General features: G+C 56.5%; 1 protein-coding gene across 1 annotated transcript; it reads left to right on the top strand.

Moving 5' to 3' along the window:
• Window positions 1–679: 679 nt before the first annotated feature.
• Window positions 680–18,594, top strand: TJP3 (tight junction protein 3; the record flags this gene model as incomplete). Its single annotated transcript, XM_025206617.1, is given in 16 exon segments — window positions 680–839; window positions 6,627–6,789; window positions 7,487–7,577; window positions 7,980–8,044; window positions 8,933–9,011; window positions 9,491–9,647; window positions 10,711–10,819; window positions 11,631–11,850; window positions 12,990–13,186; window positions 14,455–14,550; window positions 15,078–15,148; window positions 15,340–15,651; window positions 16,114–16,130; window positions 16,132–16,420; window positions 16,810–16,862; window positions 17,497–18,594. Coding segments are annotated over 16 exon segments (2,182 nt in total), but the record flags the coding sequence as incomplete, so codon positions are not given.
• Window positions 18,595–18,832: the final 238 nt, after the last annotated feature.

Consider the following 18,832-nt stretch of genomic DNA (forward strand, 5'->3'; position numbering starts at 1 on the left):
CCCCCCCCCCCCCCCCCCCCCCCGGTTCCGTCTGCTCCGTCCCGTGTCCCCACCATCGTGGCGGTGCTCCGCTGCACTGCCACCTTCTGTCTGAATGCTTATTCACACTCTGATTGGCTGTTTCAGTCAGCCAATCAGAGCGCAAATAAAGCGTTATGAACAGACAGACAGAAAGACAGACTAGGGATTTTATAATATTAGAATTCATAGGCAGGCAAGGTTCTTTGAGTAGATGTGATACCTTTTATTAGACCAACTGAGCAGCTGGGGAAAAAAGTTCTTATCAAGCTTTCGGGTGCAGTCACCATTCTTCGGGCACCGGCACCGTTCTGCCGGTCTGAGACTCCAAGAAATTCTCACTGGAGTCTCAGACCAGCGGAGACTCCCTGTGCCCGAAGAAGGGTGCCTGCACCCGAAAGCTTAATAAGAACTTTTTTCCCAACTACTCAGTTGGTCTAATAAAAGATATCACATCTACTCAAAGAACCTTGCTTGACTACGTCCTTAGAACAACACGGCTACAACCAAGAACCCAATAACAAATTCCTAAATTTTCGACATGTAGAGTCTAGTTAAATAAGGTATCACCCAGCGAGCTCCGCAGCAGGAGTCATGAGGGTGTGGGGAGGCGCCTGTTGGGCTCCATGGCCCATGGTAAGCTCTCAGCTTTGCACACCAGGTCTGGGATTCCTCTAGTCCCATTTGCTGAACCTTGCTCTTCTTCCTGGATTGCAGAATATGGCTTGAAGCTGGGCAGCCAGATCTTTATCAAACACATAGCAGAATCCGGTTTGGCTTCCAAGGACAGCTCATTGCAGGAGGGGGACCTCATCTTAAAGGTAGGTGGAGGACCAGAGGGACTGGCATCAGCTTGTCCCTGATGCGTGAATGTTTCACTTCAGGGCTTACCACTGTCCCTACCTAGATGACCTCTAGGGACATTTGGGTGCAGCCTGGTGAGCGAGTGAGACACTATATTACACTGTTCCCCCTATCCCCACAGTGGTTTGTAGATGGGGTGACTATCATCATTCCATCGCCCGTTAGGTTATTTGTTTGCCATTATGACTTTATCTGGACCAGGATTTAAAGGTGGGTGCAAGTGAGAGAAATGAAGCTGGCTAACAGGATTTTACCACTCCATGTTGTCTTGTCTCCAGGATGCGCACTGGAGGAGTCACGGGCATCTCCTACCTCTTTTTTTGGTGTCTGAAATTTACTCTTGCAGGAGTTTCATGCTCAAAGTCTATTGACAGTGGTGGGGCCCAACCGCTGTGGTGTTAACTGCAGAAACCTCCGTGGTGGTATTGCCCTCAGAACAGCATAATTGGTTCACATGTGAGGGGTCTGCCTGCTGTGGTGTGAACCCAAAAGTCTCCGGAAATGGCTGAGACCTCCTGCCTGAAACACTGGAGAAAGCCTTGTAGGCCCAGTGTCTGTGAACAAGGCAGCTTTTGCACTACTTTATCTGTTCTGGGAAGACTGTGGTCTTCTGTTCATACAGTTACTGGGACAACTCCTGGACGTGATGGGTGCAATTCCTCTGACATAAAGGTGCCATATGCCAGCAGAGAACACTCCTCTCTGCGCCTTTGTGCAGCTAGGCAATGCACAAGGAGAACCACCGGAGTAGAAATCCACCCATGCCCTAGGGCACTGCTCACTCAAGAGTTCACATTTCAAGCACTTCTCTCAAAGTATACTTGGGACCAAAGCAAAGTTGAAAGATTTGTGAAGGCTGCAAAGAGATACCATGCAAAGCCTTACTTACAGAGCTGCAATCCATGCCTCCAAAGAGCCCTCGGGTGCATGGGTGTAACAGGCAGCGATTTTTGCTTGCCTGCTCCAGGTTTTCCTTGCTTGCCTCAGGGCACGGGGTGTCCCCCTGGGTGGTCTACACCAAGTGGAGGGGAACGCCCACTGGACAATGCATGCACAGCACTGGATTTCGCACCCTTTCAGCTGGTGCCAATGAACCTTTGGTTCTGCCTACACAGTAAACAGAAACAAAGTTAACCAGGGCTTTGTCTTCACTGCACAAAGGGCAGGTTTGCCATCCCTTTAGCCAGCTACTTAGCTTTCTTGGGGCAGGTGACTATGAGTAATTTTTGGGTTTTATGGAGGGTGGGGAAGGGATAGGAATGGGGAATGGTGGCAGTGCTCACCCTCTGGGCTCCAGAGCCATGCAAATGCAGGAGCTCAAGTCAGACCCTGCACCATTCAGGCCAAGGATACTCAGCCCCTGGCCAGATCCAGCATGAGTCCATGGGGAGCCCAATGGGCTGTGGCCTTGCACACTAGATCAGGCACACAAGGTGGTGTGAGGCTTGATCCCAGTGTGTGGGGGTGGCACAGGGTCCCAGAGCCCAGTTCCAGTGTGCAGGGTCAGATGGGGGTGGCATGGACACGCAGGGCTGGGTGGGGAAGCTTGGGACTTTGGGGTCTAGTCCCAGCATGCAGGGGCCAGCTGAGGCAACATGGGGTTGATCCAGATATGTGGGCTCAGCCTTGACATGTGAGGCTGATCTGGCCCCTGGACTGGCCCCATGCCACTCCTTTGGTCCACAGGGCTGAAAGGCGAGAGCAACAGATTTGGGCCAGTCCTGCACTAGCTGTCTCGTCTTCAAGTTGTGATCTAACCTCAGTCAGCTGCAAGTCTCACCTTGAGCTATTTCAGTGCAGGCTGTGGGCATGCAAATGTGAGAGCCTGCTATTTAGATACAACTCAGATTGGTTAAAAAAACAAAGATTTTAAATTGTATTTAATTAGGAACCTTTTTTGCTCTGAAAAAAGTTGTTTCTCCACCCAGTGACTAGGACAGAAATTACAATTGGCCAATTTGTTTTAGTTTCTGTGCACAGGGCCTAAGACAACTTGTTGGATGTGAGGATAGGGATCAGTCTCTATCTATCTCAGTTGACCTGGGATCAGGAGCAGCAAGGTCAGATAAGAAGCTGGTGGGAGGGAGCAAAGCTAGAACAAAAAGTTAGGGTGGGGAGAGAATGAGGTTGGATGAGACGCCAGCGGCAGTGCGGGAAACGAATTGGATGAGGAGCTGGGAAGGGGTACTGGGACTGACTAAACAAGGAGGTGGGCATGGAGGTGGGGCAACTGGGGCTTAGACTGTGAGCATGGAAAGGGAGACCAGAACTGGCTGGGTAAAGGGGCTGGTATAAGAAGTTGGAAAGGGGAACTGGCTAGGCAAGGAGAATGGGCTTGTCATGAGGAGGTAGAAGAGGAGAAGAGACTGGAGGAGGCAGAAGAGTCTGTCCCCGCAGAGGACAAGGCCTTGCAGCGTCTGGGATGGCACCTGAGATTCTGGAGTCCTGCTGCTGCCTCGCGGTCAGCGACTACCTGCGAAACCCACTGGACAATGTCTCCTCCCCCGAGAGATGACCCTAGGGGGGTGCACAGTCCGGGGCAAATCAGCCTGTGCATGGCCCCCTTAACACTGTGTGGGGCCATGGTACCCCTGCATGGGGGGTGGTCTCTGTTTTTTCTGCAATGCAGTGCTGAGCCGCCAGCTCCAGGTGGGCCCTGCAAAGTGCGGGGCCCGGGGCGGTCGCCCTGATTTGCCGCACCCTAGGGACGGCCCTGCCTCCCCCTCTCGTGACACTCTCTCCCCACCTCAGTAACCAGTTGTCATCCTCTATCAGCTCAGGTGGCAAAAGATCTAGAGGTTGCAGCTTGGAAAGCTGTGGGTGTTGAGATGGTGTCCCAGGACGGGAATTTGTTACGCTTGTTTGTGTGGTCTTTCATTTCCTCGTGTGTGTTTATTTTGTTCCCGGATGTTTTTTAAAAAGACTATCGTTAAGGTTTGTGAATTCAAATGCTCAAAGTTAGGTAATGCCGAGTCACTTTGCCTGTCTGTGCCCACACCCTGTGATACAGTTTTCTATCATATAAGCACTTAGTTTTCCCCCACAACATCGCTGCCTCGTAGCACGCTCAGGGAGCAGCTATTTGGTATTCAGCCAGTCCTCGTGTTTAACCAGTGGCCCCATAATATATTTCCATTTCCTGCACACTATTCACACCCAGCTCGGAGGAGAGAATCACTTCCTCATGGACTGCTTCTGCAGCCTTTATTACTACAGTGTCAGAGTACTAAATAAATATTGCTGGGGACAGATCCAAGGGGTGTGGGGCAGAGTTGCACCCAACTTCAGCTGTGTATAGCATGCATAGTGAGTTCTCTGAGCATATTGGCATTATGATGCAACTCTTACTGGATCTCCATGTGTGCTGTGAGCTCTGAGCTCACCAGCTGCTTGGTGTGGTGTCTGCTTTTACCTGGATCTGGAGCTCCGGGTGAGCATTGCCACTGTTCACCCTTCCCTTACCTCATCCCCCCTGACCTCACTCCACCCCAAATTCAACAGCAGGTAAAAAGAGGGAAGTTCATGGAAAATGTGGAGCTCCAAGGGGAGCTAGGCTGACATGTCAGTGAGCTCAGAGAACAAACTGGCATCCAGGATTGTGCCTAGGGGGCATATGGCACACTGCCTCAGCTGTGATCCCGGATCTGCCCAGGAACATTGCCACCTCTCCCAGTCCTGGTATTACTCCTTGTGCTGTTTTAGAGATGGAGAAAGATTAAGGTCAGAAGTTTTCACCACTCTTGGGTGCTAGGACCTGACTCTTTCACAGCGCTTGACGTTTTGCAGAGCTGGATGTATCAAAGCACCGATCACCTTGATTTAGTTGCAGCATGAATGATCAGCGGTTCGGTAAATTGGACCCCAGGGTATCAGGTTGGGTGCTAGACAATGAAGGACACACAGTGGGTCCTGTTAGGTGACTTGCCCAGCATCATGAAGGAACTCTGTAGCAGAGGCAAGGATCAAATCTGCTTCTCCAGGCTGTTGGCCTTTCTCACTCACTGTCCACCTTCAACTTGTCCAGCAAATGGGCCAGGGGTCCCAGGGACAGCAGTCTCCTTTGCTGGTCAGTCCTGATCCTTTTCATGGGATGGAGCTGTCATGGGGATGAGTGAGCTGAGGAGTCCTTTGAAAAAAGGCGTGCAATATAAAATCTCCATCTTCATAAGGAGTAGGCCTCCTGGTGTTTCCTAACATTGGGGGCTTCTCTCTGCCCCCTGACTGCTGCCTTTTTAATGCAGAATTTGATGTGAGCAGTTTCATGCTGCAGCAGTGCTTAGGAATCTGTTATGGATCAGAGCCTCCCACCCCACCACCTTTTTCTCCCCTCACTAACCATTGCATGAACATGGATCAAACACCAGGCTGTGTCCTGGAGATCTTGCCATCTGCTGCGGCTGAGCCCTCAGTGAGTCTATTGGCAGTAGTTTTCTTGCTGGTCCCTGGGTGCCAGGGTTTATCCCAACCCTTTCCTTAGATGTAGCATTTCAAAGGGGCCAGCTGCCTGCTGCATCACCTGATTGCTGCAGATGACAACTCTGCCTTGGCATGGAGGTGATGATTTTTAGTGCATAAAAATTTAGGAGAGCTTTGTCTAAAGTCTCACCTCCCTGGGCGGGTGATTTGGAAGAGGCAGTTACAGTTCAACTTGATTTGCAAATACATTTTGCAGCTTGGGCGCATCCAGGAGGGCTCCTTGTTGGGGGAAATTCCCAACGACGGAACAAAGAGCAATGCCCTCACTTTCCTTCAGAACTGGTGTGATCAGAGGCCCTTCTTTTCCATGGGGAGAGATCCTTCCATCAGCTCCTGGTCCCCGGCTTAAGTGGTCAGACCGGGAAGAGAAGAAGAGCAAGCCTGGGTGTGCACATGCGTGTATGTGCCTCCCAAGTACACTCATGCTCCAACAGCGTCCTTTCCTCCTCAGTCAACTTTCCCCTCCAGTTAGACAGCCCCAGTGATATTTCCCACCACCTTTGCAGTGCTTTGGAGGCCCTGAGTGAAAACCTCTCTAGCAGTGCCGGGGATTGTTTTCTTCTCACTGTCATCGATACAAATGACAGGACAAGGAGCAATGGTCTCAAGTTGCAGCAAGGGAAGTTTAGGTTGGATATTAGGAAAAACGTCCTCACTAGCAGGGTAGTGAAGCACTGGAACAGGTTACCCAGAGAGGTTGTGGACTCTCCATCCTTGGAGGTTTTTAAGACCTGACTAGACAAAGCTTTGGCTGGGATGATTTAGTTGGGGACGGTCCTGCTTTGAGCAGGGGGTTGGACTAGATGTGACGTCCTGAGGTCCTTTCCAGCCCTCATTTTCTACAATTCTAATATAGTGTCCAAGAGTTTGTCCCAGTGCTCGAGCAGATTAGTTTTGGCCTCAGACCTCCCCAAGTTGTCTCTGAAGAATCCCTTTCCTGGTTATGAAGTAGTTATGAGGAACTTGAGACAGCCTGGGCCTAGCCCCATTGAGTCAACAGCTCTGCCCTAACCTGGTAAGAGCCCTTGTATAAGGAACTCTGGCATGGGCATGCCCTTAACATGGTGAGACCAACTGCCTGGCATTGGATTTCTAACCTGCGAGCGCTGCCTACAGGAATGGGAGATCTAGATTTTGGGATGCCATGATCTGTTTAAACTGCCCCAGCTACTGCTCTTGGCTGTTTCCAGCCCAAGGAAAGGCTCCTACAATGACCTCCTGCGGAGGGCAGAGGTGGTAGCACCGTTCTAACTTTTTTCCCTCTCTAGATCAATGGCATCACGAGTGAAAACATGTCTCTGGGTGACACCCGCAAACTAATTGAACGGTCAGAGGGGACGCTGACCCTGCTCGTGCTCCGGGACAACCGGCAGTTCCTGGTCAGCATCCCTGAAGTGAGAGACAGTGACAGTGACAGCTCGCAGATGGATGGTAAGGGGAGGTGCCAGGCCATGGGGAACAGTCTAGCTGTCCATAGCCAGGGCATCAGAGGACTGGCAGTGCTGTTCGTGGCATCGGAGGTGGAAGGGAAGGTGCCATAGCTGCAATTGTGCTTGAACCCAAAGGTCATTGGATGAGTCTGCAGGGAGGTCAGACACTCTGATGGCTGTTGGCCACAGGTGGGAGCCCCAGGCGACTGCTGGACTCCACTAGGCAATCGTGGCACACTCTGAAGGGACACTAAGAAAAGTTTCCCTTCCTGGGTCAGACTGTCCCATCACAGAGCTGGTGCATAGAGGGGTTTTCTGCCCTGAACCTGGAAATGAAACTGGTTGGTAGCTGCTCCTTTGTAATGCAAGCTTGAAGGTAAAAGCAATATTGCAAAAAATCATCAGCCTTGGCTTCTAAAAGGAGATCATCGGAGAAATGTGTGGCAGGGCCGCGTGCTCTGGGAGCACCTTGTCTCAGGTTGACGAGTGCTCCCATGGGGTTCTTGTGCTTGCTGCACCAGGGAGCAAGAACCCTTCAGCCCTTGCCATCCTCTGATTGCCCATTGGGTGGACCTGCCCTGCCGCAGCCATCGGTTTGAGGGTCCTGAATAACTGTCCTGATGCACTTGACTCTGGTGCACCCAGCACTATGGCTTGGAGGCTTCCTAATGTGAATTTCTCCCTTCTTTTGGTTCTAGACATCTCTGACATCGGCTCTGAATTGTCCCATTTGCCCTCAGCAGAGAGTGCCCAGCGCTTCCCAGGGCCCCCCAGGATGAATTCACTGCCGTAAGCCTCTGCCTGTCTCTCCCTCTCCTCCCCCTTCTAGTCTCTGTCTACCTTTCCCCGGCCTGGCCGGTGCCTTGGGAGGACCTCCCCTGCCAGCCCCTCAGCCTCACGGGTGAGCTTTACGCTGATGTGCAAGTGAAATGTCCCGTCCCTCCAACAGTCTCCCACATGGCCTGTTCCAATAAGGACAAGCTGGAGTCTTTCAGGTAACATGCATGCTCCAGCTGCTGCTTGAGCAGCCTCCCTAGCAAGCCTAGTGGTCATTGGATCTGGGCAGGGGAGCCCTGGACTTCCTGAGGAGAGAGCGCTCACCTAGGGCTGTCCAGCAGGGGAAAGTTGTAGCCAGGAGCCAGCAAACTGCAGCAGCTCTTCTGAACTCTGTCACCTCTTGCTTTGTTCTAGAGAGGGGAGACAGGGCAGCAGAGAACCAGCAGCTGCCAGGCCAGCAAATGAAATGCCCGTCTCAGGTGAGTCCTGCCTGCCCAGTGCTGGCCCAGTGAAACAACAAGCTTGTGGGCAGTGTCCAGCTCTCCCCAGTTCATAGGTCCACGGGGCCTGTCACCAGGAGGCTGCTGGGTCGCATCCAGCCCAGCTCGCTAGTTCCTTTCTGCTGAGTGGTCACCCGAAACAAGCCCTGGCCATCACATGTCCCCAGTGTGACAGCAGGTTTCCAGTTGCCCTTGTCTTCGCGGAGTGGTTGGGGTGAAGAGGTTATGGAGACTGAACTCCTGTGCCCCAAAAGGAGGTCTCTCCTGGCAAAGGGTGAAGGATGGCTCGCCAGGGGATGGCGGGGCTTGGGATGTCTATCTTGCCTCCGTCCTACTGCGTTGCTTGTGCAAATGAGCAGTGGTCTCCGGTCTGCTGCTTTACCAGACCTTGTGACAAAGGGTGATAGCCCTGGCTCCAGACAGCTGGGAGTTGGGTCACTAGTAGCTAGACCGTCTCTAGTGTCCCAGCGCAAAGTGACTGTGGTTGTCACCAGCAGCCCAGCGTGAAGTCTCCAGGGCTCTGGCTCATAGCTGCGTTGAGGTCCCACAGGTATCTCTTAGGCAGCCTTTCCATAGGAGCTCTTGAGATCTGTCTGCCACATGGTGCTTCTGCGTGCAGCTGAGCCCAGCAGCATGGGTGCTCCATTCAGGAACCATCTCCTGAGTGTTCACCTCTGTGCTGCCTCCCACAGCTGTGCAGTAAGAGGCTCTCTCTGCCCTCCAGAAGCCCCTCAGATGCCCCATGACCCCCTACTTCTAAGTCTCCACCCAGCAAAGCTACTGGGGTCCCCAGAGCAGCTTGAGCATCCTGGGGGGTCAAGCAAACTGTTTACTGCTTCACTCTCTCCCTCCCATCTTCTCCTTCAGACTCCCCAGAGGCTGCTGAGGAGGGCGGCTACAATGTCACCTACGGCTCCCCCACTCCCAGAGCCAGCGAGAAGGAGGGGTGAGTCGCTGGCCTGAACTGGCCCAGCCTTGGGGACCTTCCATAGCTCTCCTGCCTGCCTGGGACAGGAGCAGTTCTGGGAAGCCTCCTGCATGTGGTGGATCAGGGCCTTTCTGGTGCTGTGCAGAGATACTGTGCCTAGCCAGGGAACACATCCCAACTTGGCTATGGGCAGGTGCAAGCCTAGGACAAGCCTATGGACAAGCAGGGAGGCACTGGGCTGGCTTGGGAGGTTACGATGGTGGTTGGGTGGTTGGCCATGTGCTGCATGAAAGCCCTGGAAGCTGAAAAGCAGAGCTCTTGCCAGCAAGTCTGTGAGTTCAAGGGGAGCGGGATCAGGAAGCTGAGCTGAGCTGAGCTTGGAACAGCCGTAAAGGTTTGGTGCTGGGTGGCCTCTGCTCCTTTAGCTGTGCTGCTTCTGCTGCCCCAGGATCACTTGGCCTCCCCCAGGCTGACACAGAGGCCTTCTCCTGGTGCAGGTACAGCCCGGATGCCAAGATTGTGCGCTTTGTGAAGGCCAAGAGCATCGGGCTACGGCTGGCCGGTGGCAATGATGTGGGCATCTTCGTGGCAGGCGTGCAAGAGGGGAGTCCTGCAGCCGGTCAGGGGATCAAAGAAGGGGACCAGATCCTGCAGGTAGTCCTGGGCAGGGGGAGGGAAGGAGACTCCAATGAAACTGCTGCTTGGCTCCCCTTCCCTGCTGGCAGGCAGGGTGCCAGACCGGAGGGGCTTGCCAGTGCTATGTTGTGGGGCTGCTGACGAGTCCCGGCCCCTCTTGGCCTCAGGCCCCAGGAAGGGAAGTGGTGCCTGTGGTCTCAGGCCAAGAAGAAGTCTGAACTCCCTCTGGGCTGAGGCAGCCTGGGCTCTGCTTTATGCAGCTGACATCCCTGCACATGTGCTCCTTGGTGCCTCCGGCAAGGGACGTTGTCCTGCTGGAGTCGCCTCCTCCCCCCTGCAGCCACCACCAACGGGGTGTCTCTGAGCAGAGTTGACTGGACCCCCTCCCAGTGCTCTGCCTGATCAGGCTGGGTGGGGGTCAGCCTGAGGAGGCCTAGTCAGCTGGGGACCTTGGCCCATCAGCATGTCCCACTGTACACATTGTGCCAAGTGGTCCGCGGTTGTTCCAGCCCTGTGATCACCCCTCAGTCCCTGCTTGCTCATGCCAAATGCTGACCCTGGCCGGAAACACTGGGGATACCTCTGGCCACCTCCTGCCAGCTGCACCCTGCCCTGCCCAGAGGTTGCGAGACTGCCCAAGCTGCCAGGGTGTGTTTCTACCCAGCTGCCCTACCCTGCCCTGAGCTATGCCAGAGGCAGCACAGCTAGGACAGCTTGGGCATTTCTGCTTTTATCACAAGGTCCTCACTCCCCGTTGCCCTGCAGCTTCCCTTTTTCAGGAGCTGCTCAGGAAGACTCCTGCCTGCTTTCAGGCCAGGAGTGCTGAGCCCATCACTAACAGAGCCTGTAGTGGCTGGGTAGCACCAAGGTCTTCCATGTGTTGGCCAAAGTCACAGAGTTGGGAATGGTTCCTGGCTCCTGCCCCCTCATCCCCCAGACCTGTCAGGTCTTGCAGAGGTTTCCTGCAGTGCCTGCCCTCATTGCCCTCTCTGGCTGGGACCTCAGCATGCTCAGACCCTGGCCACTGCTGGCCAGAGGCAGCTGCTGGGTGCCAGCTATGAGGCCTCTTCCTCTGTGCCAGGTGAATGACACCAGTTTCCAGAGCCTGCCGCGTGAGGATGCCGTGCAATACCTCCTGAGCCTGCCGCCGGGTGAGGAGGTCATCCTGCAGACCCAGCGCAAGCAGGACAGTAAGTGACTCGCTGCCCCTGCATGGGGCTTCTTATCACTACCCCCAGCCCCTTCTTTGCCCCAGTCCTATCCTGTCCTGTCCTAAAGAGCTCCCATCCTGCTGATGGGTGCTTTCCCAGCCTTGTGCTTGTCTCTCCCTTTGGGCCTTTTGTTCAGGATCCAATTACTATTCCCCACCCCACCCCTGCGCTGTGCTCGTCCTCCTCCTCCTCTCCCCTCTGATGCTGGGGAGGAGACTGGGCTGTCATCAGGCTGGATGTGGGTAACTGGCAAGTTTTGGGGGGCATTTGATAGCTGTGGTTATATCCCCTGTCCTTCACGGCCCATTGTCTTTGTGGTGCAGAGGAGCCTGGCCAGGAATCTGCCTGACCTCGTCCATGAAGCCTCTCCACACCCCTGACGTCGCAGCTCATTGAATAGCACATGTGCCTTCAGAGGAGGCTTCTGCCTGGGTGGGGGTGAAGTGATTCCCATGGACAACTCATACTGGACCCCAGTGGCCAGCCCTGTTCAAATGCATGGCAGACCCCGGTTCCCATGGACAGGGCCAGACACAGACATGGGTGAACTGTGTGCCTGCCCGGGGCCCGGACAGGGAGGGGGCCTGAAAATGGTGAAAATAATGATTATCATTATCATTATCTCTGGCAAAGGGGGGACCTATACTAAAAGTTTGCCCGGGGCCGCCAGGAGTCTTGGTACGGTGCTGCCCACGGACTTCCTGAGCAATAGTTTGACACTCCCAGGTACCTGCTGCCTGCCCCTGGGCTGCTCTTCCCCTGACAGTCTCTCCTGCCTGGGGCTGCCCAGTTTACAGGAAGATGATCAAGTCCAACGTGGGCGACTCATTCTACATCCGCACGCACTTCGACTTTGAGAAGGATGCGCCCTCTGGGCTGAGCTTCACACGGGGAGAGGTCTTCCATGTGGTGGACACCATGTACCGGGGCAAGCTGGGCAGCTGGCTGGCTGTGCGCATGGGAAGAGACCTGCAGGAGCTGGATAAGGGAATCATCCCCAACAGAAGCAGGTGGGACCTTGGGAAGGAGGGAGGGGGCCAGCAGCTGGTGAGGGACAGCAGACACCCTGTTGCCCATGCAGAAGAAAGCTCTTCAGTGTCTGATGTGGGGAGCAGATTGCAATGGACTCCCTGGCCCTGGGAATGTGCAGCTGCAGGTCATCTGATGGCAGCAATTTGGGCCCTCCATCCTTCCAGAGAGCCAGACCTTTCCATACTGGGCTGTCACCCAGCCAGATTGTGCAGAGGCAGCCACTGAGGAGCAAGGCGGGGACCGGGCATCTGCTTGCCCCCCAGGCTCAGGCATGTTGCTGCCATGGAGTCTTGTGCCCTGCCAGCACCATGTTGGGCACCCTAAGCTGCTATGCCCAACTCGCTAGGCTCCAGTCCAGTTGTGGAGGGAGAAGGAGACAGAAGAAGAGCTGCCTCCTTGATGGCCTTGGCAGAAGTCTTGTCCAGGGGCTAAACCCTAGGACACTGGGGTTGCTGTGGGACTGTCTCTCCTCTGCGCCCAGTCTGCTCTGTGCATGGGGATAGCAACTTTCCTGGGAGGCAGGGGCTGTCTCCCACTCCTAGGGACAGCTCTTGCCTGCTATGCCCGAGGTGGCTCCACGTGCTGAGAAGCTGGGTGCATTACCCTGGCAGCGCTGCGCTAATGCAGCTCTCCTGCTCCCAGCACCAAGCTGGCATGGGGTCTGCACAGTGTCACATCATGCCAGACAGCCACTTCCCAACTGGGGCAGAGCCAGCCTGAGGAAGGAGAGCAGAAGCCGGTGTCCTGACTTTTAGAGACAGTGACTGAGGCCACGTGACCCAAAAGGGAATGTTTCCTTGCTGGTGCGACTGCGCCCGGTTGGGCTCTCAAGAGGTGCTGTCTGGCATCTGAGTCCCTCCCTGCTTCCCCCTTTCCCCATGGACAAGCAAAGGGGGATAGAGGGCCAGGGGGACGTGCCTGAGGCTGCATGGTGAGTTGGCATCTGCAGCTTAAGGGGAGCCTGGTTCCTGGCTGCCAGCACCTCTCTTGGCTGCAGCGCTTGCCAATGGATGCTGAAGCAGGAGCCCTGGGGGTGCAAACAGCACGTGGCAGAGCTGGGGGTGTGAACACCACTGAGCACAGGGACATTGCTGAGGCTGTTCCCCTGTCATTCCAGGGCCGAGCAGATTGCCAGCCTGGAGTCGGTGCTGAAAGCCACGGCCGCCCCCAGCTCCTCTGGGCCCCGGGCTGAGTTCTGGAAGCTGCGGGGCCTGAGGGGAGCCAAGAAGAACCTGCGCAAGAGCCGCGAGGACCTGTCTGTGCTCACCAAGCAGGGCCACTACCCTCCCTACGAGAGGGTGGTGCTGAAGGAAGGTGGGTCTGGCTGGGGAGGGTGTGGGGGTGCTGCCCTGGTTGCTGCAGTGGACCACAGCTGGTGCTGCTCAGCCTGCTGCAGCCTTGCTATGAAGCAGCAACATCTCAGATTCCCGCAGGGACGGATGGGACTATTGCTCGCTGGGGCCCGTGGCCTGTACTTGCTCCATGCATTTGCTGTGCTGCTCTGAGCTCAGCCTGGTAAAGCAGTGACACTGCCCTGTATCATGGCACAGACCCCAGGACCTCTCCTCCAGCACAAGGGCTGCAGTGTCAGTGGTGCTTTGGGAGACACTGAGAGGGGACCATCCCTGCAACTAGTCAGGTCCCTGAATGTCCAGTGCAGATGCAGCCGCCCCACGTGCACAATCTCCCCTCTCTCAGGCTGGGGGCTGGATGCTGTCTCAGCCTTTCTGCTGACTGGAGCCCCCATGCCCTTCCACTTCTCTCCAGGATAGCTGGCTGGGCTGGGCTCACCCAGGCAGTGTTGCCCTGGGCCCTTGTCCTGCCACCTCCTGGCAGGGGGAGCTGCTCAGTGTGCCTGCTCTCTGCTGGCTTCTGGCAGTGGGGCTGAGGGCAGTGAGCTCCCTGCTGGGGGCCTGGCAGCCTCTTGCCCCTGGGGTGTGGGGAGCCAGGAGCCGTGCCTCCTGTTGCAGTGGCAGTGGGGAAGTTTCACTGGCTGATACCTTCCTGGGAGCTGCCAAAGGCCCATGAAGCAGCAGCTCCTGATGAGCTGCCTGATCCAGTAGCAGGGATGGGGCTGAAGTGGGAGTTGCTGATCTTCCTTTGCCTCGGCCCCACACGATGGGGTCAGCTACGTCATCCCATGGCAGTCTCTCTGCTCGCAGCACTGCCCTGGCTGGGTATCTAGGATCCAGCCATACACGGGGCTGGGAAGCAGCTGTGGGGCAGTTGCTGGGTGGGTGGTGTGGAAGGTCTTGGCTGCCCGGCCTGTGCTAGTCTCCGAACAACCTGCTGCACCGTGGGCCACGTGCTCCAAATGTGGCCAACCCTGGGTGCATCTCGTCTCAACCCCACTCACTTCCTTATCTGGAGCCCAGTTCTGCCATTTAAACAAACAGGTTTGCAGAGACTGTCTCTGCCTCCTGGGAGACTGTGGGATCTCTCCACCATGCATATTCCCCCAGTAGCTCAGGAGCTTGGGCAGGGGAGATCCTGTGGGGTCAGAGGCTGAGGGGGTTGGCAGGCTGTGTCCCATACTTGCTGCCCTGCACCAAGCCATCTGCTTACACTTCTCCTCTCTGCAGCCAGCTTCAAGCGGCCCGTTGTGATCCTGGGCCCCATCGCTGACATCGCCATGGAGAAGCTGGCAGCTGAGATGCCCGACCAGTTTGAAATTGCCTGTAAGTGCAATGGAGTGTCTGCTCCTGCCAGGCCTCTCGGGGAGTAAGGAGGGAACGCAGGGCTTCTGCCTGGACCAGGGTTAGGGGGAGTGATGCCCTGGGGACAGATTGAAGGGACCCTGGCACCATCCAACTAGTGTTCAGCAGCTGCTGCAGTCTGGAGCCCTGGTGCCCATGGCTGTGGTCGTAGTTGCTTCCTTGGCTTGGGCCTGGGCCTGGGCCTTCCCATTTGCACATGGGATCCCCTGTTCCCCTCCATGCTAGCTGCTATACAGCACTAACCTTATGGCCAGGAGTGCCCTGGACTGCCTGCAGCCTGGGCAAATGCATCTGGAGCCTTCCACTCCCCTGCCCCTGCTGGTGCCCAGTCTGGGATGGATCAGGCTGTCCCTTGTGCAATGCAGCCCCAGGCTTGGCTGGGTCATCAGGAGGCTACTGGGGCTCAGCACTCTCCCAGTGGCACTTGGGGAGCATCCAGCTTGAACAGCTGCTTACACCGTCCCCGCCACGGTTCTCTTGTTCCCTAGTGAGCGTGGCCCGAGACACGGGGTCATCCAAGGTCATCAAGCTGGACTCGGTGCGGCAGATTGCTGAGCGGGTGAGTCACTGGGGCCGGGAGCATGCAGCGCTCTGCCCTTCCTAAGCCTCTGCTCCGGGCCTGTAGGGCAGGGTAGGTCCAGAGGGCTGTTGGTGCAGGGGTAGACACCCTACAGTATGTGCCTGGCCATGTTGCCCAGTCCCAGCCCTTCCTAGCTGTCAATAGGTTTCTCGCTCCCTCTCCCCCTGCAGGACAAGCATGCCCTGCTGGACATCACGCCTTCGGCAGTGGAGCGCCTCAACTACGTGCAGTACTACCCCGTGGTGGTGTTCTGTGACCCGGACAGCCGGCAGGGCATCAAGGCCCTGCGCCAGTGGCTTGTGCCCGACTCCAAGAAGAGCTCTCGGCGCCTCTACGCCCAGGCTATGAAGATGAAGAAATACTGCAGCCACCTCTTCACTGCCACCATCAGCCTCAGCGGGAGCAGCAACACCTGGTACCAGACCCTGAAAGACCTCATCAGGACACACCAGGCCCGGGCTATCTGGACAACAGAGGAGCAGGTGCCCGCAGGCGCCCTCATTATACCGTGCTTCCCCTGTAGCTCCTACATGCTTTGGCCCCTTTGCTTGTACTGACAGCACAAGCCCTCCCCCTGGGCTGGCAGCAAGGCCCAGATGTTCATGGGCACGATGTCCTGGCAGAGCACAGCTGGAGCCTGTGTGGGTGGCCAGGGCTGTCTCTCTGCATGGCATCTGGTCTGGGTTTGCTGCCTAGCTCCCCAGCACTGAGCACTGCAGAGGCAGCCTGTAGGGATGAGCAGAGCCAGGGAACAGGTGGGCAGAGGTGCAGGGCCAAGGGAAGCCAGATGCCAGGCTGACCAGGTGGCCCTGGCTGCTGGTGGCCATGTGCATGTGCACTCTCCTGTCTCTGCCTCTGCCTCCTCCCCTCCCACCTCCCAAAGATACACACACAGGGCAGGGGTGCATGCAAGGTGCCAATTAATCTGTCTCCTCTCCGTGCAGGTGGACGCCTCCCCTGTGGGTGTGTGTGAGAGAGAGAGCAAGCATATGCATTTTGGCCTCGGGCTCCCTGCCTTGTGCCAGCCGTGCCAACAGTGACTACGAGGACACCGATGGTGAGGCAGGTGCCTACACAGACAACGAGCTGGAAGATGTCTATGACCAGCCGGCGCTGGCCCGGTCATCAGAGCCGGCGTTGGCCCGGTCATCAGAGCCAGCGCTGGCCCGGTCATCAGAACCAGCAGAGCCAGACCCGGCCCATAACCTGAGTGAGCGGGTGGCAGCTGCACTGGCCTATCCCACCACGCAGGTAAGCTGGGCTATTGGACAAGGGCACGTGGGCCTGTTTGTGATGAACGTCCCCCAGGCCAAGCTCTGCTCTGTGGGCCTCAGCTGCGTCCAGGGCAGGGGCTCTTCCCTGTTCCTGGCACATCGTTGCCTGGGGCTGTGTTAGCTCAGACTGCTGCAGGTGCAGAGCTTCAGGGCTCCTGGATTCCCCCAGCTCCTTGGACCCCGCCACAGCTGTTGGGAGAGGCTGAAAGGGGAAGCCTGGCACTAGTGCCCCTCTGTGCTGAGCCCCTGCCAGGGAAGCACCAGGGGCTGCAGTGCGCTAGCCCTGCCCCACCCCCCAAGCCCTGCAGCCTGTAACTCCTTCACTTCCACTTCCAGCCTGTAACTCCTTCACTTCCACTTCCCCAGGAAGGAGACCAGCAAGCTCAGGGCCAGTGGAGACAGGAGTACAGCAACATGCGGTAAGTGCAGGGAGGGGCCCTCCAGGGACAACAGACTCCTTCAGTAGGGGTAGATGACCACTTGGGTTGGGGAATTGCTGCTCAGGACAGCTGCTTCTGCCCCAAGCCTGGCCCTACTCCCTGGGTTTTTTGCTTAGGCAGGAAGAGATCCAGGCTGGAGCGATGGATTCAGTTCTGGGATCCTTTTAACTTCACAGATCCCTGTGGTGAGAGCTCTGTCACTCAGTAGACTTGGGTGAGGATGAGGGAAGCACTTTGGGCTGATACCTAGTCCCAGGCCAGGTTTGAATGCAAGATAACCATGGGCCACTAGCAGCTCTTCAGTTTAGGGACTTGCTGCTGGGCAGTCTCTCCCATCCAGGTGTCTCCAGGTGATCTTTATGCACAGCTCAGGCTGGGCCATGGTCCTCAGACCTGGGATCAGCCCAGGCTAGGGCCACTGCTGTCCAGGACAAGGGGCAGGGCTGGTGCTGTCTACTGAGACTTGGGAGGAGTGAGCTGGGTAGGGGTTTCTGGCCAGCAGCTATGAAGTAAAAACCCTGGGGCTCCAGACTTCCTGTATGATTCTCCATACCCCTGTCACTGGGTCATTGGTGTCACCCGGCCAGGATGTGATGCCAGCCTCTTCCCACAGGGAATACGAGCATGATGCTCTGAAGAAGAAGTTCACACGGGCCAGGGACTATGATTCTGACCAAGATGAAGACTATGACTGGGGCCCGGCCACTGATGTGTAACAATGAGGACTTTGAGGACTTGTTCCCCTTGGAGCTGTGGTCTGGCCCTTGCCACTCTTATGTGCACTCCCCAGTCCAGCTCCATGAGGGGCAGGCCCAGGCCCAGCTCAGTCCTATACATGCTCTGCTGGCCTAGCCCTGATCTGCTCAAGGGCTTTGCCCCATCCACAGACTAGCATAGCTCTGGTTCCACCTAAATCATGACATCTGCATTGGCGCAGCAAGCAGCTGGGCCAGGCCTAGTCTAATTGTACCTGTAGTCTATGGCTGCTTACACATGAGCCATGTGTGTGGCCAGACCCTAGGTCTTTGCCCTGTCCCAGCTGCCTGCAGCAACACCAACCCAGTGTCATCTCAGTGACATGTGGCACCAGGCTCCCCCAGCTCCAGCCCCTGCAAGACTATGTGCGTGACCCTACAGACAGAGCAGCTGCGTGTACAGTGCTGTACAGACACAGGCAGCCTTTCCCCAGGGTTTGGTTTGTAATAAAGGGGTCCCTTTCACTAGTTCTTGCTGTTTGTTCAACAGCGGGGGCACATTGGAGGGTTTAGATCGGGGCTGTCCAACCTCTCAGCAGGCCCCAGCAGGGGCTGCTCTGCAGAGCCCTAGACTACCTGTCCTCCACCTCCCTGCCCCCGCCATTGCCCTTCCACTGCTGGACCCTCAGCTCCCCTGCCCACAGCCCCTGGGACCAGAACAGGCAGGGAAGGCTGGAAGAGGAGCAGGGAGCCTGGAGACTGGCTGTGTTGAAACAGTGAGCGTTGGGGGACTGGCAGCTGAGCAGGAACCTGGGGGCTGCAATTTAACCTCCTGCAGGCCACATGGGGCCCACAGGCTGCCATCTGGACAGCCCCTGGCCAGCTGGCAAGGGTAGGCTATAGGAAGGATCCCAGGGCCCAGAGCAGACCTGGCAGCAAGCTGCTATCATCTCTGCCAGCACTAACGCACCAGTCTCTCTACCACACCGTTTCCACTGGCACCCATGGCAGCAAGCTGCATGCTGTAGGGGACACAAGACAGCAGACGGCTGCTCCCATGGCAGCTCACAGAAGCTGGGAGCGACATGGCCTCATGCTGCCCGAGGGCCCGTTAGCCTCTGCATGTACATGGCAACAGCACAGCAGCATGTGGCTGCTGGAGGTCCTTCTGGGGCATCTGGAAGGTCATCCCAAAAGTACAAACCTAGGAGCTCTAAGGGCTGTAGTTAAGGTGAAGCTGTGCATGGACTGGCC

This window comes from Alligator sinensis, unplaced genomic scaffold (assembly GCF_000455745.1).
Source record: "Alligator sinensis unplaced genomic scaffold, ASM45574v1 scaffold103_2, whole genome shotgun sequence".
NCBI lineage: Eukaryota > Metazoa > Chordata > Crocodylia > Alligatoridae > Alligator > Alligator sinensis.